The sequence below is a fragment of the Magallana gigas genome, chromosome 9 (genome assembly GCF_963853765.1).
Source record: "Magallana gigas chromosome 9, xbMagGiga1.1, whole genome shotgun sequence".
Classification (NCBI taxonomy): domain Eukaryota; kingdom Metazoa; phylum Mollusca; class Bivalvia; order Ostreida; family Ostreidae; genus Magallana; species Magallana gigas.
The window spans coordinates 47,479,555-47,503,768 of record NC_088861.1 but is presented as its reverse complement, the minus strand read 5'-3'; the positions used below and the strand labels follow the sequence as shown (position 1 = coordinate 47,503,768).

Below are 24,214 nucleotides of genomic sequence, written 5' to 3'. Positions count from 1 at the left end.
GAAATAAACATTCATTCACTCAACGAGGAAAATTGCCAATAATTGAAAAAAGGTAGCTGATACCTACATCCATTCATCCAACTCCCGTAACCTCACCCCCCCCCCCCCCCCCCCACCCCAAAAAAAAATACAAAAAAAAAAAACCAAAAAAAAAAAAAACAATTGAACAACAAAGAGCGAAAGTTTACCTATAATCGAGCAAAATAAGTTTGTTATCTATATAAGTTTTCGTTTTTTGTCCTCTCCGTACCCTGATAAATTCTTGGCAAGCATACATATAAGTACACGCGTAAGATTTTGTTTTTTCAATTTTCCATAATCTATTTCAATTTTCAACAGCAATACAATATCAAATATAGCTTAAACAATAGTTTTACACAAGATATAACGTATACATACAATCTAAACACGCCTAAGATTAAAAAACACCCAACTCGTTGGATAATCTTAAGGCGGCTAGATGGTGGTCGCCATTTTAAGACTAAATATACCTCCCTTGGACGAAGAGCTCTGTATAATGATTTTGGAAATGTTCTAATTTGTAATCTTTGAGGTTTGCATTTTTCGTTCCTAAACAACAGTTTATGTCCATAAATGTCAAATTTAAAAGTTTAAGATATTGGGATATTTGTAGACTACCAAGCTCACGTCAACAACAAAAATGTTAGCCATAGAATGAATGAGCTCTTTTCTTTTCGAAATCAATATCGATTGTTTTGTAAGTAAAAATAGAAAAATATTCATCGTGAATCAACTCATTCATTTTCAGACGCTATTTTTCCAAACTTTATCTACATTCTTCATTGTTTTTAAACACTCTAATAAAAGTATTCGCGTTGGTACCAATTTATTTTCCCCTAATTTTGATTTGCCTGTTGTGACATTAAAATGTTATGGTGTGTACACGGCGTTATTTGTGGTAGATGTATACTTATACACCTCTCATTTGTTTCTACTTAATGTACATGTATAGGAAAAATCACCGCAGGAGTTATAAATGAAAGTGCGAATTCTTATTTATTTATTTTTTATGGAGTTTTAGGGCGAAAAGGAAAAAACACAAAAACCAGTTCATTAATCCCTTAAATTTGTTCTATCAATTTTAATTCCATAATCCTAAACAAAAATAAAATTAGAGAGAAATCCCATAGATTTATTGCTCAGTATACAATGTGTATGCAGTAGACGAGCAGAGGCCGCCTACGTGGTTTAAACAAACACTCTTAAACCCTGTGTAATCATTCACCATTCACCGGTAAATTTTCTTGCACTTAAATCACAATAGAAAAAGGCTTTTCAAACTCCCTCAGCTGTTTCACTACACTTTTTATCGTGGATGTTTTAAAGTCAACATTTAAAAAATGATAAAGTCGGTGTGAAAATGCGCAAGTTTTACAGAAATAACAAGGACAAGTTGATATCTGGAATGTTATCTGGGAGTTTACTAGTCGGGGGTAAGAGAGAGAGAGAGAGAGAGACAGAGAGACAGACAGACAGACAGACAGACAGACAGAGAATTTAATTGCCAAGTCAGAGATCAATATGGTCAAGGGTTAATTGATAAATATCTATGTAGTATAAATTTTAATCGTACGAACTCAGAATGGTTATTAGGAATTAAAAAAAACTGTTTGATCTTTTTTCCGTCGAAATGTTATCATTTTTTTTTAAATTAATAATACCCTGATTTATACAAAACATCACAAACCTTACGACTCAAATAACTGTTTATCATCCCGTGATGAAATTTAAAGCACCGAGTTTTAAAACATGATATTCAAATCCCATGCCCTTATTGTCCTTATTGTCCGGTTCTGGGAGCGTGCGTTTAGGGGGGGGGGGGGTGTCCTAACAAGCACCGAGTCTCTAAGCATCTATCACAGTGCGAGATTCATTGTTCATTAATAACTTTATTTTGGACTTTACTTTCTAAACTCAGCATTTGTTTCGTAGTATTTTCTCACAGTTTATATCTTACAAAGTTACTTATTTATTTAGTGATTGACACTTTTTGGACTCTGTGTGTGTGAATTCAAAGAGACAGAGTGGTAGGTCTGAAGAACCGCTAATCTGTTAAATCAACATTGTGTAATTAAGGACTAAATTCAATATTTATTTGTTTTATACGATATAAAATGGTTTGGGCAGTTTTCGCTTTATAAACCGTGAAGCTTATGTGCTTATGTAATATTTTCTTCACGAACAGCTATATATTTGTATTGTCATGATTGACATATAATTTATCTTTATAAAGAGACGCTTAGATCCGCTCACGTAGATCACTAGTGATTCCGATCTACGCGGGCGGATCTGTGTTCCAACCACTTGAATTTCTGACGTTTAGCAATATAACGGTGACAGACCGTCCTTGGTTTTCTCTTTTATAGATCTGATCATCGGCGTCCTTGCCAGTTCCGGACTGTCGGAGCCGGTGTTTCCGGAGACGGGGGCGTACAGTCACGTGTTCGTGTTCCCTACAGTGATGGTCGGTAAATGGAATTGTACTTCTCACAATGCCAAAATTAAATCTGAGGCGAAGTATGTATTTAAAAAAGTATGCAAGTGTTTAATCTAGTTTTGGATGCATGATTTATGCAATATTACCTATAAAAATTCTATATCATATAATCACAATTTGTAATGTAATTTTTTAAATAAAATATCTGTTGATTTGTCTAATACAAGAAGAAAACCGGCGAATAAAGTCTTTTTAATGTCTGTTTTTGAAAGAAAAAAAATTGTCAGTTTAAGCATTATGTCAATTTGTATTGTAAATTAAGATGCATTCATTTTGTTTTGAATTGTAAATTGCTAATAATAAAATCTTAAGACCTCTTCTTTTGAGAAACATTTAATGCTAACAAAATGTTCGACAATTTTTCAGTTCGCAATATCCGGGTTCCTGGGATTGATATTGTCAGTCTATAGAGATGTGATGAAGTAGCTGGTAAGGTTGAAGTCTTTAATATCATATAAAGGTCTTCTAATTAATAAATTATTTACCTTCACTTATCACAATTAATTCTAAAGGTGTTAAATTTCTTGCATTTAATCAAATTGTTGATTTTATTCAATAAGTACATCCAAGTAGTTAATTTTCAACTGGGTGATAATTTAATTGTTTTCACAATGCATATGGTCTTCCATTCAAAGTAATTCACTTCACTTTCGCAATGTCCTGTACCTGAAAACAGTCTGAGAAATCCAAATGATGAAACATGACTGCAACGGATATTTGGGCGTGAATGTGGGATTTATATAAACTGGTTAAATGATCACGCATTTATGCTTGTTTAATCTTACTAATACATTTGTTACACAAAATTCTTCATGTACAATGTATGTGAAACAGAAATGTTAACCTAAATGCAGTATTAGACCAAACGCGTCTCATATATCAAGATGTGGTTGGCTAATTATCATACTTCTGTAATAATATGTTCTTTGTTTTAGTTAAACATCCACGCCGCTTTTCTGGTAATGACCATCTTGATTGCGATGACGTCATTTATGGCGATTTCTAATAATGTAAAAACGTTCGACCTTGACAACTGTTTCTCCGACGGAACTGTATGTAATTGCAGGTAACTAGAATTTATATATGTGATTACATGTAACTAGATTCTATGTGATTGCAGATAACTTAAATATGAACAGCGATTGTATGATATAGATTTATATATTTTAACTGCGGTTGCAATGTCATTAATTATTTTATATGAGCGACTGAAAGAATAAAAAAGACGTTCATGCAAAATGAACAACTTTTTTTTAAAAACATGCTGAAATACGAAACAGACCAGCTTAAAACAAAATTAACAGCTTGTTTTGCAAAATCAACAGTAATAATTAAGTAATGGGTCTGTAACGGGATGAGCGGAGGCTACTCCAAACAACAACAAGACATCTTAAATTTAACAAAATTTAATAACAAAAAAAATAAGAGAAAGAAAGAAAAGATAGAAATATAAACACTAAACCACACAAACACTCACACAACTTTCACTCAACAAGAAAAAATATGATGTTTATACAAATGACCAAAAATAAATTAGAAGAGTGTCCGAATCTCCGGGGCTGTAGTCCTGGACCAACTACGGACAACCACAACTAGAGTAGTTTCGTCACCACAATCATCATCATCACCATCGCCATCATAATCATCGACACTATCGTCAACATCATCGCCTACAACACCATAATCACAAAAGACATCATCGTCATCACCATAATCATCTACTTCATAATCATCACCGACGTCACCATGAACGACATCATCTACATCATCTTCATCGACATGACCATCATCATCGTCGTCATCAACATCACCATCACATCGTCATCGACCATGAACGACATCATCTACACCATCATCATCATAATCGACATGACCATCATCATCATCGTCGTCATCATCACCATAACATCATCATCTTCTCAACATCAACAATATGACACTACAATAAGTGTACAAGTGACACCATAACACCATAATAAAAACAATATTGTATAATACATCATATAAGTATCTCACTGATAGTATCAAACTATGATAATGTATAAATAGTATTATATTAAAGGCAACATCTCAAAATATTGTAAGTATATGGTAACTAAGTTATTTGTTTACAGTAAACAATATGGCGTCTGAGACTTCCGGTGACGCACTTCCGCCCAAGTAGTTAAGTGGAAAAAGTGACAATAAATTGTAAAATAAAATAACGCATAGAAAATAGCCCTTTAAATCACCGTTTCTTTATACAGCAATAGCAAAAACTGTACTATAGAAAAAGACGAATTCCATTTAAACACTCTCGCTAAAGTCACACATCAGTGAACACACAGGTAACTCTACAGTGAACAATGGTCAAGGTGACTTTATAGGACGACTGCGTAATACTAATAAAAAGGCAAAAATTTACAAATAAACTACACCAAACTAAATAAATACTTACCACGGTCAGCTATCCGTGTCCGCGTCAAATGCTGAACTTGTGAAACTAAAACATGCCACACAGGCTTCTAACACGATACCCCCTTCACACACTAAGCACGTCTTTATCGCTGGACAGCTCGGCCGGGTATAACTTAGCGCCTATTGTTAGGGTCGGCCAAGCACGTTGCAAAGAATTATGGGAAAAATAAAATCGGGTGTGTTCGATATGAACAGTGATTGTCACAGGGTCTTATTTTGTTAGTTCAACTGTAGAAATCAAATTATCGGTAATAAATTTTATTTCTACCTATGTTATACTCGTATAACATACAAGTAACTTGAAACAGTCAACGGTATATTCAATAGTCTGCCCGTAGTTAAATTTTCATTGACCAATGGTCTGTCTGTATGTTCTATTGACCAATGGTCCGTCTGTATTTTACATTGGTTGATAATCTGTCTGTATTTCGTATTGACCGATGATCTCTCTGTATTTCGTATTGACCAATTTGTCTTTTTTTATTTTACCAATGCTCTGTCTGATTTTTTTTAAATTTTCAAATGATCTGTCGTAATTTTTCATTGACCAATTATCTGTCGGTGTTTTACATTGACCAATTATCTGTCTGTATTTTACATTGACTAATGGCTGTTTGTATTTTACATTGACCAATTATTTGTTTGTATTTTACATTGACCAATTATCTGTCTGTATTTTACATTGACCAATTATCTGTCTGTATTTTACATTGACCAATCATCTGTCTGTATTTTACATTGACCAATTATCTGTCTGTATTATCTGTCTGTATTTTACACTGACCCATCATTTGTTTGTATTTCCATTTATCAATGATCTTCTGCTTATTTTTAAAAACATGCTGAAATACGAAACAGACCAGCTTAAAACAAAATCAACAGCATCTTTTGCAAAATTAACAGTAATAATTAAGTTATAAATGGGTCCTATTTCTTTATTTCTACTGTAGAAATCAAATTACCGGTAATAAATCTATTTCTACCTATGTTATACTCGTATAACATACAAGTAACTTGAAACAGTCGACATTGTTTACCTGATTTAATAATGATCCTCTTTCTATTATAGGTCAAGCTCCAGGTGAGTGACTCACGCAATACCTTGACTTAATTTATAACCCTAGCTGAAGGTAACGCCAACAAATAAATGTATTGGTTCTCAGGCCACAAAATTCTAAATATAAGCAGACAGGCAGGTATTTGAATAATCTCGAATACATTATTTGCATAGGGAAATAATTCAATTCTCATTTCTTACTCAAAATTGAGTTATTCCCCTTTTCAGCATGACAATAATATTAATAAATGCTTCATCATTTGACCAAATATTGTGGTGCCTGGGAAATAATACATATAATTATTAGTTTTCAGTCAGTTTGAAGGAAAGTACCAGGTAAACCGATTATTAAGGCTATGCAAAGAATTACACTGGTCCGTGCATTTGAAATTTTTGTCCTGAATATTTCATTTTCTATTACCCATTTACCCATTGACTGCCTGTGATGTACAGTGAGCTGAAACCAAGGGTGAGGGTAAAAAACTCAGCTCATCATAGAATCCTTGTCCATTGCAAATTCCCCTAGCTATGGGTAACGTGTATGTTTGAAGACCAAGTATTAATAAATTATTTCAAAATTATCTCTCAAATTGTGATGCCAATTTTTCTTTCCTGTAATTTGATTGGTTGACTCTGATACCAAGAGTTCCACAATGATGCATCAGCGATTGAGAGCTGTAGGTCCAAGTTCTATGAAATGAGTTGTTGCTTTTAGAATAGTCCCTGTCTTGCGTTTGATAAAAGAGTTATTCCACTTCCAGCCATTGGATAAGTGTATATATTATATATATAATTTGAAATGCTGTTTGGTTTTCAGATGCAAAATGTGAGGACTTGAACCAGACAGAGTGCTGTGGCATCCAGGGGTTCGGGTTATCCTGTGTCTTTGTCAACTGTACCATAACAAAACAAACTAATTACTCAGCCAGTGAGTCTTATGGTCTGAATATGTTAAGGTGGTATGGGACACCTCCATGTTGTGACGTATTGTTTATCGAAATAAATAATAAAATGAAGTATGGTTATGTAATTAGTTATTTTCCCGATATTGTCGCATAACAGTGTAGCGCCATGGATCAAGGGGTTTACCATGAATCTGTAAGTCATGAGTTCGAATTCCACTGCTGGTGTTTTTCAATTTTACCTCTCCAATTTTTTTTCAAAAGCTATTTTTTTAGGTTAAATATTGTAAAATTGGAAAATTCAAAGCTCGTAAAAGTTTTCTTATTATAATGTACTTTAATCCACATTAATATCAACAGATGTCCCATACCACCTTAAGGGGGCTGGGTGGTCATGGCCATTTGTAGACTTTATCAATCTTTTTTAAAAGAAGAGGTCTATAGAAAGATACAAGAAAAGTATTCAAATTTTTTGGATCCAAAATATTTATGTTGTTATTTTTTTGTGGATTTTGATTTAAAAGCTAAATAAATCATGTACATGTAATACTTTTGTTTTCAGTGTGTATGGCTGACAAAGACTAATAGAATCATTCATTATTACGAGTGTGGGATAGTGAAATTCCACCGAGGGGACAAGATTCACTGTCTAGGACGAGGCTTTGCCGAGTCCTAGACCGTGAATCTTGGCCCCGAGGTGGAATTTCACTATCCCACACAAGTTTATAATGAATGATTATTTTTCTCGCATTATATTAGCTTAAAAAATGATGTTTGACAACTTTCTGTTATGACGTTCAAAAGATTACTTTCGGCTTATCCCTCCGCGTACTTCAAATAGTGCAAGTTAAATGAAAGCATACGACAGTTGTTTCAATTAAAATATGAAAAATTGTAATTAATTATGCAACACAATTACTTAATGGATAATCTCAATGCACTATTTTGCATTTCCCTACAGCAGACAACGTTTGTTTACGTTTTAAAACGGCGTAGTAATACACAGTGTAAGACAGAAAAATCTCACACTGCTGTCTCACACCGGACAAACCGATCTCACACCGGTGATAATGCGAGAAATTTCAGAGAAGTGCACACCAAATACAAACCACACTGTTTGTAAGTCTCTTAAGAAATAAAAAAAGTTTACTAGGATATGAACTTGGTTGGTAATTTGATCAAATCCTGTGATCATGTACCACCCAAGTTCATATTCTGGTGAACTTTTTAACATTGCTGTTAATTAATTATATTTACATTTGAAAAAGGCAAATGGTTCAGAGTTATTTACATAAACGTGTTTGCAGAGAATTAAACATTATTGCTATTCTGTAGGTTTATATAAAGGCAAGAAATATCTAACTCCATCAACTACATAGACATTTCACAACTCCTTATACTTTACCACTAACATCAAGTCTTCAGTTTCCCAGTGGTCTAAAGACAATAAAAGTAACCATTCTATGATAACATCAATACATCAAATGTTTAACACCATCTATTTATGACATTACAACATTCAACCATTACATATTACACCATTCAACAACATTACACCTTCCACCTTTACATTACACTAGCTATTTACACTACACCACCAAACCATTATATTACATCATCCAGGCCTTACATTACATTGTCCAACCATTCCATTACACGGTCCAACCACATTGCATTTAACCAAACCATTACATTACACCATCTTATCTTTACATTAAACTATCTACTGTCATATTACACCATCTATCCATTACATTACAATATCCCACTATGACAGTACACTACTCAATCGTTGCAATAGACTTTCAAATCATTATATTACATTGTCTAACCATTAGAAAACATATCAAACCATAACATTACACAATCATTACATTTCACCATTCAACTATTTTATAACGCTATTCTACAATTACATTACACATTACACTATCCAACCATTATGTTACACTATTAAACTATTACATTACGCATCTCAACCCCATACGTTATACTAAACAATCCAACCTTCACATTACAACATCCAATTTTTATTTACATTAACAGACAATTACATTATTTACACTTTTAATCCAACGCTGAACTTTCTAACAATTAACTGTATGACCAATACAATATATTTATCTATCCAACAATTACATAACACCATTTAAAATTTTCTTCACATCATTTAACTATATACTGAAAACCATCTATCATTCGCGACGACTTTATTTCGCGTTTTACCAGAGATGAACTGGTTCCCGGTGACTAATTTTTGCGACCAAGCCTTGTGCACACTGTCTTGTTTTTATATTACAATTATATATAGCAAATACTGGTCCACGGCAAGAAATGTAGCGAGAATTTCTCACGCACGAATAAAAACTGGTTAACAGTGACCCTGACAATTTAATGTTGAACTATTTCTTTCTTCACATCACCTTTAAAGTTTACACATGTTCAATGACTTAATGAAACAAGGATATTAAATGTTTTTATTTACTTGTTTTTTAGGCAATCCTAATAATGGCAAGTATTACTGCTTTTAAGTATTATAATGATTAATAGATAGATAAAATCAAAGTGGCTGAAGAGCATAACATGCAGGCCTGTTTCATAGGTGGTAAACCTGTGATTATTTTCTGATTAGTGACGTTTAGTACCCAGGGTTTGGTGTTATTGTGAAGTCATTCAATAAGTAAAGCTGATTGGCCTGCTTATGTATCTAATTAAATGTACATCGTAAAACAGTGATTTTGTTATTTATACCAATAGGTAGAATACAGATGCTGTAATAGGCAGTGCAGTAATTTTCTCGATCATTTAAGCAATATTTCTAATGATAATAAAAAAAATGATAAATGAAGTCTGTGAAGGCGGATTTGATTGCATTATGACTTGCACATTTGCGAAATATAAAGTAATAAAATTGGCTTTTAAAAATGTTTTTGCAAATCAAAAATGTGTACATTTTTCACAAATCCCTCTGAAGTTTGTTTTTTCCTTACAATTTATTTTGTATTACCATACAGAATTTACTTTTATATATTTTGAATATTTCCATTTTTGAAAAGAGGCCAATTCTGCTGTTGTGAAAAAGTGAAAGTATAATTATAACTTTAAACAAAATGGTTTGTATGGATAACTGTTTGATACTCATAGCTAAAAAATTGGACAACAGCTTTAACAAAATCTTCTATTCAGCATAGGACTCTACCTACACTTATCCTTCAGTTGTCAGTAGATTTTTTGTAAGATGAACTAATAAATATGATTCCTTTTGTTTGAGGTACAAATTAGACAGAAATCTATTTCTGCTTGGTGTAATAATGAATTATTTGTCCAGAAAGTTAAGGTTAAGTCTCGATGTAGTGAGCTACCTTAATTACAAGTATTTATTTTGTGCAAATAACATTGTAGGCACAACTACAACTGCTGCCCCAACGACGACTACAGCCGCAAAGACAACACCTGCAGCCATAAACACAACAGCTGTACCCATAAACACGACAACTCCAGCTCCCACGACACCTGCAGCAACAAACACAACCGCTGTACCAGTCACTACCACTATTGCTCCAGCCACAACTACAAGTAGGTTAAACAAATTTGATCCTGCAGGATCATAGGGAAATGAAGGCTGAAGTGAGTCTTCCTGAGTTGAAGGCTGTTGTGAGTCTAATTGAGTTGAAGGCTGTGGTGAGTTTAACTGAGTTAAAGGCTGTAGTGAGTTTTCTTGAGTTAAAAGCTGTATTGAGTCAATGAGTTGAAGGCTGTAGTGAGTCTTCTTGATTTGAAGGCTGTTGTGAGTCTACTTGAGTTGAAGGCTGTAGTGTAGTTAGCCTACATGAGTTGATGGCTCCAATGAGCTTACCTGAGTTGAAAGTTTAATTTGAGCTCTCCTTGGATTTTCAGTGACGAAAACTATGGAATTACAAATATCATGATATCAAAGAGTTTGACAATGTGTGAAGAAGAATTTAGTTTTTTTGTGTTCTGATGAGGGAACAGCTTTAAAATCTTAGATATTATACATAATTTTACATGGCTTTGAAGGTGACATACCAGAATATTTGCCCGGAAGTGACAGGAAAGCCCTGGAGTGTCTATCGCCTGATGCCAAAGGCAGAGGGCAACCTAACACTTCAGTAAATATGTTGTTGTCACTCTGATAACTGTTACACACATAGGCAGACAGACCCTGAGTGTAGTATACCCTAGACACTTAATGTCTATCCATGTGTGTATGTGCTGCACCCGGGACCATGTGATGGACTGTATGTATTGTCCACTGGATAACCAGGGTATCACATATACCTGTAATTATATCTTTATTTATTGCCAATACCATTCTACTGCTCTTATACCACTCTGTTAGAGCTTACAGATGTACTTAAAAATATATATACCAATTTGTACTAGTTTTGTACACCAATGTTCTATTGTTTATAGATTGTACGCTAGCATCATGAGTCCTTTTTATGCAGCTCTAAATATTATCACCATTTGTAATCAAGTTATAACTTGTGAAAAATAAAGAGAGTGTTATTTTTATTCGAATTAAAAAACCAAACAAACAAAATCTCCAGGGCTTTTCTGTCACCAAGGGACAGATACTCTGGTATTGTCGCCTGAGAGGGCATGTAATGTACTGTTATGTCATATATCATTTTTAAAAAATCACAAATTCAAATTACGAACATATTTACCTCATTAAGTAAAATAAAAAGTGTATTTTGATAACTCATCTTCATATCTTACAGTCAAATCAATGTAAAATGCTTTGTAAAATGTGGATTGATGCTTTTAATAAAATGAAAATTTTTCAAATGAGACAATTTATTAATAAGTTCCTCTGAATAGCAGACCCTGTCCTGACATTTTGATTTTTGAGGAACTGTTTACGTTTGCTTAGCTAAATTTGGAATCGGATGTAATTGATATGCAGAATAATTGCATAGGACGGTGACATAACAGTTTCAAGATGGCAATGTTACTATTTCCTGTGATATATAATATTGACTGTTTCAAGGAGGGCAATATAACTGTTTCCAGCATGATTCAGCAATTTTCAGTGCAGAGAAATAAAATTATCTCATTTGTGACAAGAAGGGGAAAATTTATTCCAAAATGTTATATGAACTAATAAGGTCATCTAAGGTTGTAAGGGAAGGGGGATGCAAATCACAGAGATTTAAAACTCTACTCCAGTCTCGCTCATCTAAGCTTTCTGTTCAAACCATAAAACTTGGTGCAATCTTGAAATCCAGTGGTACTTGGTGAGGAGATGAGCTGACAGTTCGTTTGGTTTCTGTTACAGAGGCCACTCCTAAACCGGCCCCCAGCAGTAAGACCGGCCAGCATTTTGACGCGGCCTCGTTCATCGGTGGCATGATCCTGATGGGCGGACTCATAGTGATTATCTACTTTGGCCTCAAATTCTACCGGGCTCGACGAGACAGGAACTACCGCACCCTCTGATGCTCCACCAATCAAATTTCATTCTTTTCTTTTTTTTAATTTTCGCTCCTTATTCTCCAGGGGTGATTACATTAGCATCATGTGTTAAAATTTATTTTGTCAAATTTCAAGTTGTTTGGTATATTTTTCACAGTTTTGTTAAAAAAAAAGAGAAAGACTTGGTGCTTGGATATTTTTTAAACTAAATTTTGAAATAATCACAATGAAGCCAAAATTATTTGAAGTTTTTACACATCAAGTGCCAGTTTCCAATGTTTTTTAAAGTCTATTTTTGTAGATCATTTTGCTCAATAGAAATAATGTCTGATCTTCTAGAAGGGATGCTGGTAATTGAAAGAGTTTTGAACGTGTTAAGTTGAACCAATTAACGTCCAGTGTTTTCTTTTTCTTTTTGCCTATAATTTTTATGTGTGCGCTTTTTTTTTCTTAAGGATATGAACTTTTTTTAGGAGTAGGAGGTGAAAGCGTCACTCAGAAGTAATTATATTGGCATTTAGCTATATTGGCATAGTTAACTCTTTTTTTTTTTACCATTTTCCACAAAAACAAATCATTAGCCAAAATTAGGGCCACACAATGGCAAAGAAAGTAATTGCTTACTTAGAGAAGATCTGATTGGTGTTTGATCTGACATTTGAATTTGTATCATGGGTTTTCATTGGTTGATCTGATATGTAAACATATACACCAAAAAAAGCAATATTGGATGGATTCTTTTGATATAGGGTAGAAAGATAAATTAGCTGATCTAAAATAACTGAAAAGATTGCTTGATCTTGCATGTAACCTATATAAATGCATTAGTTGATATGATTGGTTGATTTTAACATATGTTGAAGCAACAGCTTATCTGATTGGTTGATCTGAATGGTACATAGAAGTTGATCTGGCTATGGTAATATTGAAAGGTTACTGGCTCATGATAGATAGAGGGATTCAATGTACAATACCTTTAGTTTTTGCCTGTAACTCATTACCTGTAACTCTTTACCTGTAATTAATTACATGTACAAGTTTTTGTAATAGTAATTAGAATATTGTTGAAAATCTAACAAACATGGTGTGGAATATCCAACAGACAACTGGATAGTTAACTGGGCAAAGAACCTAGTTTTGATTTTGCATGATTATATGTTGGTTTCCGCTGGTGATAAATCAAGCATTCCATTCAATCCCTCTGTGAAATGAGTGTTTTACTTCCTTCATAAGAAATCTACATGCTCTTGTTTACTCTACACAATGTTATTGAGCTTAAACAACTCAAAGAGAAAAAGATATAAATTATTGTTGCTAAATATATTCATGTTTGCTTTATTACTCGATAGCAATGCCACTCTATGTGTTTATGACAAAGATATGCCTTTTTTGTGTATTATCTAGCTATGCTACTGGGTGTAGTATGCTATCATACATGCATTACATGCTTTTCTTTGTGTTTTTTGCTTACAAGTGGCTTTGTCACTACATGCATGTATAATCATTTTTGCTTCATTTCAAAGAATTTGAAGAATGTAATTCATTTACATGTAATTGTATTAAGTGCTATGATGTTTTTGTTTTTATTTATCTTTCTTTGGTTTACTCTCATGTTGAAGTGCTCATTTGCATTTTGTATTTGTTGGGATATAGAAGTATTTGGATTCATAATCAGATTTGTTCATGTAGGAACATTTGTGAAATATAACTGTTCATTTTTTATTAAACTCTAAATTTCAAAATTTCAAATTCTGTTCTGTGAATAGTAACTGTTATGTACTAAAAACTGTACTCGATACACTACTGAAGGCCAATCACTCAGAAAAAACAATCACAACTTGTCTAACAGTGGGCTTAGTACAAAAGGGTTAATATCCAGGCTACATCATGTACATGTGTGGAAGTGTGTAGTCTGAAGAGCTGTGTTGTGTACAGTAATAATTTGATGATGTTTCATTTTATTGAAGTATTGTATATAATAAAGGGGGATATAGACTCTCGAGAGCAAGAGAGCCTATATCGTATATCCGTTTTTTAATCGTGTGTCACAAAAATGTAGTGAAATTTTATGCAATTTAAAAAAATTCTGAAAGAAAATAATACAGATTATAATTTCTGTGTATTCAATAATTTGTGATTTAAAATTGTAAAAAGTGAAAAATTAGATCATGGCAAAAATTAACGGATATATGGTATATTACATTAAAGTAAAAAGTGAAGGCTTTGACTCCATTTAGGGTTCATTAATGCCTCATAGATAAATATAAAAATGTGATGTGATATTATCATCTAACATTTACATTAGCTTGTTTTATTCATGTATACTTTTCAAGGCCGAGAGGATGGCGAGTTTAGTGTGTAGTCTGAAGCTGACAGGCCGAGGGGTTGGTGTCTAGACTGATAGCATTCAGTAGGTGGGCTATACCTGAAGTAAAAGATTCATATAGTGTTAGCTGGGGAGAGGGTTTAATCATTGATCTCATGTACCCATGGTGATATATATATTTACATGTAGATGTACCGTAAAACTCGTTTAGTACGAACACCGATAAAGCAAAATCTCGGATATAGCGAAGTTTTTTGAGTCGCGGTAAAATTTCTTACCAAATTTTTACAAAATTTAACGGTTATAACGAATTCAGATATAACGAATTTACGGATATAGTGAACTGATTTTGAGTCCCGTGGAGGTGAAATTAACATTTTTTTAGTGATTTTCATTACAGTTTAAAAAGGCTTGCTCTAACATTTAACATACCGGTAATAGTTTGAATAAATTTATTTTCATATAAATTTTTTAACTCACAATCTGATTATTAAAGGTATCAAAAAAATGTATTTTTATTCTAAGTCTCAATTAGAAAATATTATTGTCTGGTGAAAGAAAACATGTATAGTGTGAATTCGCTATAGTTATTATTACGAATTTGTTATATGAATAAAATGAATTATGGTTATAACAAGGTAAATCCATTGGTCCCTAGGACTTCGCTATAAACGAGTTTTACTGTATATAAGTTACAAAGGGTACCACCCATCACATCTAAGCTTTTACTGCACGTCCTCAAAATTATATGTCCCCTTGGGGAGAATATTAGCATATTAAGTAACCAAGCCAACCTTGTTGAAATCATCATAGAAATCTCTGAGTGAGCTTTCGTTTCATCCAAGGTAGTAGAAATATTTCATTCAGAATAATTTTTCAGTTTAAGTTTAGATATGAGCGTCTGTTAAATTTGCTGTTTTCTTTAATTTGTTACAGATGTTTTGTGGGTTTCTTTAGAAATATATTCTTTGCTTGACTAAATGTGTTTTAATAATAAATTTATGAAGACTATTATCTTTATTGTTCTCTATATGTATATTAGAATTGCTTTGTATGTTAAAATAACAAAATTTTCCTTCCATATGTTTATTTATTTTTTTTTTGAAAAAAATTGAAAAACTTACTTCTATCATAAAAATCTTTTTATTTTAAGACCCTCATTGACATGTTAACTTTGTAAAAGAAATTTCATATTTTGTAAGAATTATCTTCTTTGAGAAATTATGAAAGTGGATCCATTGTATAGCATGGTTCATAGGGATCCAGGCAAACCATGCATTCACATATTTTTCTATGTTTTGAGGGTTTTTTTGTTCAATTTCAGTGTATGTCAGATATCATTGGGTGCAGAGTTTAGTTTGATGTGCGCCTGAATTTGTCGTTGTATGAATATAAATGTACACTTAACCTCATTAAAAGAGTTCGTTATAAATACATTTAATTTCTTCTTGTTTTATTCATTTGGTTATGATTATGGACATTTTCATTCTACCGAAGTAATGGATAAAAAATCAAAAATGTTGTATTGCATTTCCTTGTCACATGCTGTATTGACCAGTCATGACTGGTATGTGTTACTGTGAGTCTGCAGTCGAATTCCATTCCCTGACCATTGTTAATGTTAGTCTGCCGTTATGTTTCACTCCCTGATGACTGTTAATGTTTAGGTCTGCTGTTATGTTTCACTCCCTGACCACTGTTAATGTTGAGGTCTGCTGTTATGTTTCACTCCCTGATGACTGTTAATGTTTAGGTCTGCCAGTTATGTTTCACTCCCTGACGACTGGTGGTGGTTTGTATGCTGTTATGTTTCACTCCCTGACTACTGTTAATGGTAAGTGTGCCGTTATGTTTCTATCCCTGGCCACTGTTAATGAATATTCTGCCGTTATGTTTCACTCCCTGATGACTGTTAATGTTTAGGTCTGCCGTTATGTTTCACTCCCTGACGACTGGTAATGGTTAGTGTGCTGTTAAGTTTCACTCCCTGACAACTGTTAATGGTTAGTCTGCCGTTATGTTTCACTCCCTGATGACTGTTTATGGTTAGTATGCTGTTATGTTTCACTCCCTGACGACTGGTGGTGGTTTGTATGCTGTTATGTTTCACTCCCTGACGACTTTTAATGGTTAGTGTGCCATTATGTTTCACTCCCTGATGACTGGTAATGGTTAGTCTGTCTTTTTGTTTCACTCCCTGATGACTGTTAATGGTCAGTCTGCCGTTATGTTTCATTCCCTGACGAATTTTAATGGCTAGTGTGCTGTTATGTTTCACTCCCCGATGACTGTTAATGTTTGTGAGTTATGTTTCACTCCCTGACGACTGTTTATGGTTAGTCTGTCGTTATATTTCACTCCCTGACGACTGGTAATGTTTGTCTGCCGTTAGGTTTCATTCCCTCACGACTGTTAATGGTTAGTCTGCCGTTATGTTTCACTCCCTGATGACTTTAATGGTTAGTGTGCTGTTATGTTTCACTCCCTGATGACTGTTAATTCACTCTGCCGTTATGTTTCACTCCCTGACGACTGTTTATGGTTAGTATGCTGTTATGTTTCACTCCCTGACGACTGTTGATGGTTAGTCTGCCGTTATGTTTCCTTTCCGTTATGTTTCACTGCCTAACAGCTGTAAATGGTTAGTATGATGTTATGTTTCACTCTCTGACGACTGGTACAGTCAGTTCAAGCATATCTTTGACAACATACACCATAGCATAGCATAGCATTGAAATCTCATAGCATAGCATTGGAATCTCATAGCATAGCATTGGGATCTCATACCATAGCATATAATCTCATTCGTCATAGCATACCATAGCATAGCATACAACATGATTTTAACTCGGTTTTAAATGTTTTTATTTGAAGTAATAAATGCGCACATTGCGGATAAATGATTAACTTTCGCTTTTTATCATTTTACTTCCATATGTGCGGAACTCTTCTGTGTATGGAGGCGTTTTTGTTTATTTCTCATAGGATACCACAGCATTAAGCCCTTCATTTCAATTTCTCATAGCATAGCATACAAATCTCATAGCATTAATTTAAAATCTCATAGCATATCACTAAAATCGCATACCATAGCATAGCATTAAATTGTAAAAGATATGAATGAAATGACTGTAATGCTAAGTCTGCTGTCATGTCTTACTCCCTGACGACTTTTAATGATAAGGCTGCCGTTATGTTTTTTCCCTTACAGACTGTGCCGTTATGTTTCACTCCCTGCCGACACTCAATCGTTAGTCTGCTGTTATATTTCAGTCCCTGACGACTGCTTATCATTGGTCTGCTGTTATGTTTCATTTCCTGTCTATATTTCCCAGTTCCGGCCATTCGAATCATCTTGATCGCCACTGTTGTTGCTGACTAGAGAGTTTTGAGTAATACTATGAGAAATGGCAGAGAGTGTTCCGAATGCAGTTATATGATACAGGGTTATCAGCTGTTGTATTTCACCCCATTGTTATTACTAGTTCAACTTTATAAAACCTGCAGTCAGAATAATGGATACCAATCTGCTATCTTTGATATTGTAGACCTACAATGTATTTCTTTTCAAGAGGAACCTTTTTTTGCAAATCCTCTAACAGTTGAATAACACATCACAAAATGGCTGACCTCTGATTGAAACGACATTAAATTTCGTTTTATTAAAAGGATTTTATCGACAGCCACGTGTAACTTACACTATAGCCGAGTGGATAAAGAGTCGGGCTTGTGATCTGTAAATCCCGAGTTCGAATCCCGCAGGGTCTTTTGTTACTTACTGAATTAAAATTTTTAGATATATAATTTTTTATCCCCAAACTGCACATTGTTTATTTGAGTGAATTTTTCCAGGTGTGTTATTCCTCTTTAAGGTTTTTCAACCCTCAGCCTCACCGTATTTTTTTATCATAAAAATGCTATTTGCCCTCCAAACTTTTATCTTTTTGCCCTCCCCCCCCCAACTCCTCCCTCCCCCTTGATGCTACCTGACTGTATCACAGAGTTTTGGCTAATATTGCTCAGGTGAGCAAATGTGGCCTCTGGGCAAACTACATTTTTTGATGAATTGTGAGCTGCCTTTGTGTTTAACTTTTTTGTGGAGGATTGGGGGCAGATAGAACCAGTGGTGGGGACACAGATTCGACGTACATGTATGTGGACTGCCAGGGAAGGAGATGGGGAGGATTGAACTGTAAGAATTGTTTCCACACATTTTATTCAAAATATTGATTCTGTACATACATGTATAGAGGCCATAAGAAGGTAATTTTTTATGTCGTGGATCTTTATGTAGAGAATTAAGATATGAACTAAAAAAGTAGACTAAGTTAAACCACATGGTTTTGACACACTCTGTGGAAATAAAAAGTAATATTTTTTTTAAATAATCGGAACGCTTTTCCTCCAACAATTGTTTTTTTTCCCTATAAATTTAAACACATGTTGCGAAATAACCAAAAATAGGACTGGACCCCCTTGCAAATATGGATATCACTCGGACCCCTCTATATATATTTTTTTTAGATCCGCGCATGTCTTTTCGCGCGAGATCTGAGCATCCCAACAAAAACAAAAAGATAACATATTACCTCTTTATATTATCATATAAAAAATGGATGATGATTTAAAAATTCAAAGAGCTTTATTGAGGATATTTTTTTATTCTGTTATGGGTAATGTTTGTAATGTCGGGTACGAATCAGTCTTCACAAGCTTCTTGGCAGTCTAGTAAGGAATCGAAATGGTTCCGTCCGGAAGGGGCGGGGCCGCCGAAAGTCCTTTGGGTGCACCTCCCCAGGGTGGGGCTGTAGGACCAGAAGACGTGTAGACTCAGGTACTGTCCCTCATAGGACGGCTCCAGGCACTCTGTAAGTGGGTCAAATCTAATAAATACTCTCCTTCTGATATGATATATTTTTCACAAATAGTACCACATTGTCAGGTTGTATATTTAATTCGGTGAAATATATTGTATCAGAAAAGACGATGTTTTAGGAACATTACGTATGAATGGCTTCTAAATACAGGCGGTGGAATCATACACGCATGCTTAGTTAAAATTAAACTAGTGATATCTTTAGATGAATTGGTCTAAGTTCGATTATTCACGTAGCGACGTTAAAAGTTGGATACGATTTGAGACAAATATGAAACTTTTCTATGACTTATACATGCATACAGGTTTAAATACTTTACTACTTAAGCCATGCAACTGGGTCAAATTTTGTAGTGAAATAGAAAAAAAAATTACTTAGTAACGCTTCACAAGCGCAGATAGGAAGAAACTCTTGCAAATAAAAGCGTATATCTTTAGGAAATAAAATTTGTAAATTTTTCATATCTTGAGGAATTTAAAAATGTTAATAAAATAAGTAAATTTCTTACCTGGTTTTAAGGCTGTGGCTTCCCTACAGAGAGCGACAGACAGAAGCATGAGTAAAACGATCAACATGATTGGTGGATTTAAAGTTGTACTAAAGTCTCCCTAAAGTACGAAAGTGACCTACAAAGGCAAAATATACTGTAATTATAAATAGTAGTATAACATGCAGGAAACGAATGTTAAACTTGCTACAATACAGTAAAATCAATACGTTTAAATCTTACAATCTCATCTGTGTAATCTTTTAGTTAATACTTTAATTTTATGAAAACGCGCCGTTATAATTCCTACATTAAAAATCTAACGAATTTTAAACAAACAAATCCAAGAAATAAAACAGTAGAATGCAATCAAATCATGTCGAAATTGGAATTTTTGAAATATTTGTCTGTTTGTAAATCAGAGACACGCGATGATGATGGTTGAAAGAAGTGTTTACAAATAACTTTTTTAAAAAGTCTAAAATATTTTCCAAAAAAAACAAAACAAACCTGATTTCTGTCTCTAAAATTGAGATACACTTAGAGATGTTTACACAACTATACCCACAGTTTGTATGGAATACTGGTCCATGGGCACTTGCAATCGTACATTTATAAAGTTAGATTAACGAACAGCTGTCGCATGACATGTTTCTGCCGATTTCTAAACCGCTGTTGATTAATTTAATTAACCTCAGAATTATTAACTATTCACCTGTGCTACAATGCCGCAATGAACCAGTGTGTATAAGAATGATGCATACCTGCTATATCAGCTGGACAGTGTGTTATTGGTTATTTTCTAGTTTTTTAAATCAAAGCCTTTGCTGTGGTTTAAACCTGAGTGCTTACAAATCCAGCACTCTACCGATAATAAAATGCATCTGAATATGACCATCCTTAAGTTTGCCTTAAAAAAAGTTTACAAGATGAATGTTACATTAAAAGTTTAAAATCGAAGATTTCTAAACTTATCTATAACAAAGATTGTTATAGATAAGTTTAGAAATCTTCGATTTTAAACTTTTAATGTAACAGGTTATCGATTTAAAATTTACAAGCTGCTATGAGAACTTAACTTTAATTTTTTCTCTCAAATTAACTATGCAATTTCTTTTGTAACAAAGAAAAGGATATAACCAAAAAAACAAAAAACAAACGGAGATGCTTTCATGTGACAAAATGTTAATCCTCTTGACACTAGTCTTTGATTTCTTCTTAAGTTAATCTCCAGGCAAATTAAATAATTGTTGGACAATAGAAGTGTGAAATTATCGTAACAGCTATATGTGTGAATGTTTACTTTTCTGGCATGCCATTACTATTCCATTGTCCAAAAAAAAAGCAACATGCCTGTCAAAAAAAAAAAAATAATAATAATTGTAAGAGAGAATGGTTTTAGATCTGGAAGAGAACGGTTGGGCTAACTGTGCTGGAACCCCGAACGTTAGTGGAGTGTGTGTGATATCGGGCTAGCTGTGCTGGATTTCCGCACGTTAGTGTCGATTTTGAGTACAGAATTATATCGGACTGTCCGTGCTGGAATCTCCGCACGTTATTAAGTTGTTCTCTCGGAACTCCGGGAATCGATTTTCATTGGAATACCGTACCATGCTTAAACTTGAGCGAGTGTAACGAATTGAGCTTTCTCCTGAATTCACCATATGGATTTTAAGAACTTTTATATTACAATTTACAGTTACAATACAAATCAAATACAAGATACGTTCGTGAAAGTTGGGTAGTATTTTTAGTAGAAAGCCGATTGGCATGCTACCGGGCAAACCGCAACTTCACGGAAAATTCGCGAGAGGAATTTACACTTAAAATTCATTGGTGAAATGAATATGTCCATCCTAAAAGTTGCCTTAAAAATAGTTTACATCTGCTTAAAGGTAGGCTAAAGACGATCTCTAAGCCACCTTTAAGTCTCAACGATGCTTTAAGCTGGCTTAATTGAGGCTTAAAGAATTAAAGATGGCTGCTAGGTCCTTAAAGGCCACATAAAAAAGGCAATCTTTAAGCAACCCTTAATTAATCTATTTTTAAGGATAACTGAAGGTGCAAACTTCCTCAATCTGTCTTCGAACCATTTTTGTTCAGAATATAACAGTCTTACATCAATATTTAGCTTTACCCACAAACATTATATTGTGACAATCTATAAATTTGCGATCAATGGAATACTATATGATTATTTAATCTGTTTTCTACATTTATTTCGATTTTTTTATCTATTTATTTTATTTTGGAATAGTATTTATTCCAAATAAGAACTTTGCCATGGTCTGGGTATAAGACAAACATGATGTATATACACGTGCTTTGTATATTCTGTGTTATTTTTTATGGTTCTCTCAGGTTGAACAAACATAACTTTTAATTGGATTTACACCAACAAAAACACTAAACACAAAAGGCAGCGCTACATTAACAAGACCAATGGATTCTTAATGCACATGTATTTTTCTTCATCCGTCTACGAAATCGATCATTATGTCTAAAAATGCTTTAACTGAGAAACAGAAAGTGTATCATTTTACTTCATTATCAAATTAAATCATATATCAAAAGTTTTTTTTTGCTTTAATTTTGTCTGAGAATAAGCATTGTATCTAGAATAATGTAGATTTACAAAATTACAGTGTACAAATATGTTGTGGTTTGTGTAAACAAACATTTACAGTAAAACATCAAAATGTGATTGCATGTATTTTATCATTGTTTGATGTTAAATTCATCAGACCGTCAAAAAAGTCTACAATTACTGCTGACATTCACCATACACCATGCACTAATCCCAAAAGGGGAGGGATAAATTTGTTTGCCAGTGGGGGGGGGGGGGGGGGGGTCCGAGGGATAAATTAATTTCCCGGAGTGAGGGGGGGGGGGGGGTGAGGGATAATTTTTATTCCTCTATATCCCTGAATGGCAATTTTTCAAATTGCCAATCTCTTAACCCATGTCAAATTAAAAATTACCATTAAAATGACATTGTATAATTTTAGGTGGTTTGAGCAGATTAGTAAAATGTTTTTCCCCTTTTCTCTCTCTGTGACACCCCCCCCCCCCCCCCCCCAAGCATATGCTTTTATAATATTTACACACTCACATTCTACACGTATAGTTTGCTTCTACACGTACATCAGCATCATAAGTTTCAGCCTTATTTTCTTTTGTACATTTATTAATGAATAAATAGGAACATCTATCCGAACACCGCCACCAGTCATCTGGAACATCCCGGGCTTTTCCCAGTAAAATACCTCCACCGGTCATCTGGAACATCCCGGGCTTTTCCCAGTAAATTACCTCCAGGACGCCCCCCCCCATGTATAATATATATAATTATAAATATATATACATACCAATCATTATGGTATACCAGTGGTGTATATATATATATATATATATATATATATATATATATATATATATATATATATATATATATATATATATATATTAGATACTAGTATAGCTTATTTCGCGTAAATTGTGATTTTTTTAGTGCAGCATACATCAACATAAGATTAAGAAAATAAATGATGAAAAAATAACTCACGAATGTGGGGGTGAATATTGTGTGTTAGTGGGGGGGGGGGGGGGGGAGGGGCAAGCTAAAAAACCCACCCTTTTTGCCATGCAGCCATCTGTGGAGGGTGGGAAAGGGATCTGTAACCTTTATATTAGCGGATCACACGAACCAATGTCTAAAGATTTTTTTTTTCTTTATCGCTCTCTCTCATCATCCATGATTTACAATGCACAAATTCATATTGCAAAACAATTGTCATATATAGCCATACATACAAGCTATAATAAAACTCAATATAACAAACACGGACATAGCGAATTTTACAATACTTATTGGAAAGTTAATATATAACCGCCACCAGAATATAAATTATGGCTTACTTTAAGAGTATTTGCATTGTTACTTTTTATAGAATTATAAATACAAAGTATGTTCATTGTTATTTGAGTGCAAATTTATGAACAATACGTAGAAATTAAAAAAGAAAATAAATTTCGCCAAATGTTGCTAATGTTTTAACCCCCCCCCCCAAAAAAAAAAAAAGACACGTGTACACGTGACTACAGGTGGCGAATTGACACGATCAAGTGAAACACCTGTATCATATTGATCT

At 33.9% G+C, this 24,214-nt stretch overlaps 1 protein-coding gene and 4 long non-coding RNA genes across 7 annotated transcripts in view; 3 read left to right on the top strand and 2 right to left on the bottom strand.

Annotated features, from left to right (window-relative positions):
- LOC136271232 (uncharacterized) overlaps positions 1-3,301 on the top strand; it is a 52,191-nt gene extending 48,890 nt beyond the window's left edge. For 2 of the 3 annotated variants that reach the window (XR_010709125.1, XR_010709123.1), the window contains 2 exons: positions 2,388-2,485; positions 2,885-3,301. This is a non-coding gene — a long non-coding RNA (uncharacterized lncRNA). The remainder of the gene's footprint in view (positions 1-2,387; positions 2,486-2,884) is intronic. The other variant, XR_010709124.1, reaches the window with a different exon arrangement.
- LOC105320764 (porimin) overlaps positions 1-16,135 on the top strand; it is a 129,878-nt gene extending 113,743 nt beyond the window's left edge. The window contains exons 9-10 of the mRNA XM_066070779.1: positions 10,337-10,510; positions 12,237-16,135. Of these exons, the coding sequence (XP_065926851.1) occupies positions 10,337-10,510; positions 12,237-12,397 (335 nt within the window). The 3' untranslated portion in view covers positions 12,398-16,135. The remainder of the gene's footprint in view (positions 1-10,336; positions 10,511-12,236) is intronic.
- Positions 3,447-7,517, top strand: LOC136271231 (uncharacterized). The gene is made up of 4 exons (XR_010709121.1): positions 3,447-3,584; positions 6,045-6,056; positions 6,850-6,960; positions 7,497-7,517. It is a non-coding gene; the product is annotated as an uncharacterized lncRNA (long non-coding RNA).
- On the bottom strand, positions 3,909-5,182 carry LOC136271233 (uncharacterized). Its single transcript, XR_010709126.1, has 2 exons — positions 4,956-5,182; positions 3,909-4,457 (listed from the first exon to the last, which is right to left on the bottom strand). It is a non-coding gene; the product is annotated as an uncharacterized lncRNA (long non-coding RNA).
- Positions 16,136-19,304: 3,169 nt separating the features above from the next.
- LOC105320766 (uncharacterized) lies at positions 19,305-20,689 on the bottom strand. The gene is made up of 3 exons (XR_898844.4): positions 20,574-20,689; positions 20,085-20,202; positions 19,305-19,565 (listed from the first exon to the last, which is right to left on the bottom strand). It is a non-coding gene; the product is annotated as an uncharacterized lncRNA (long non-coding RNA).
- Between the last annotated feature and the right edge of the window lie 3,525 nt (positions 20,690-24,214).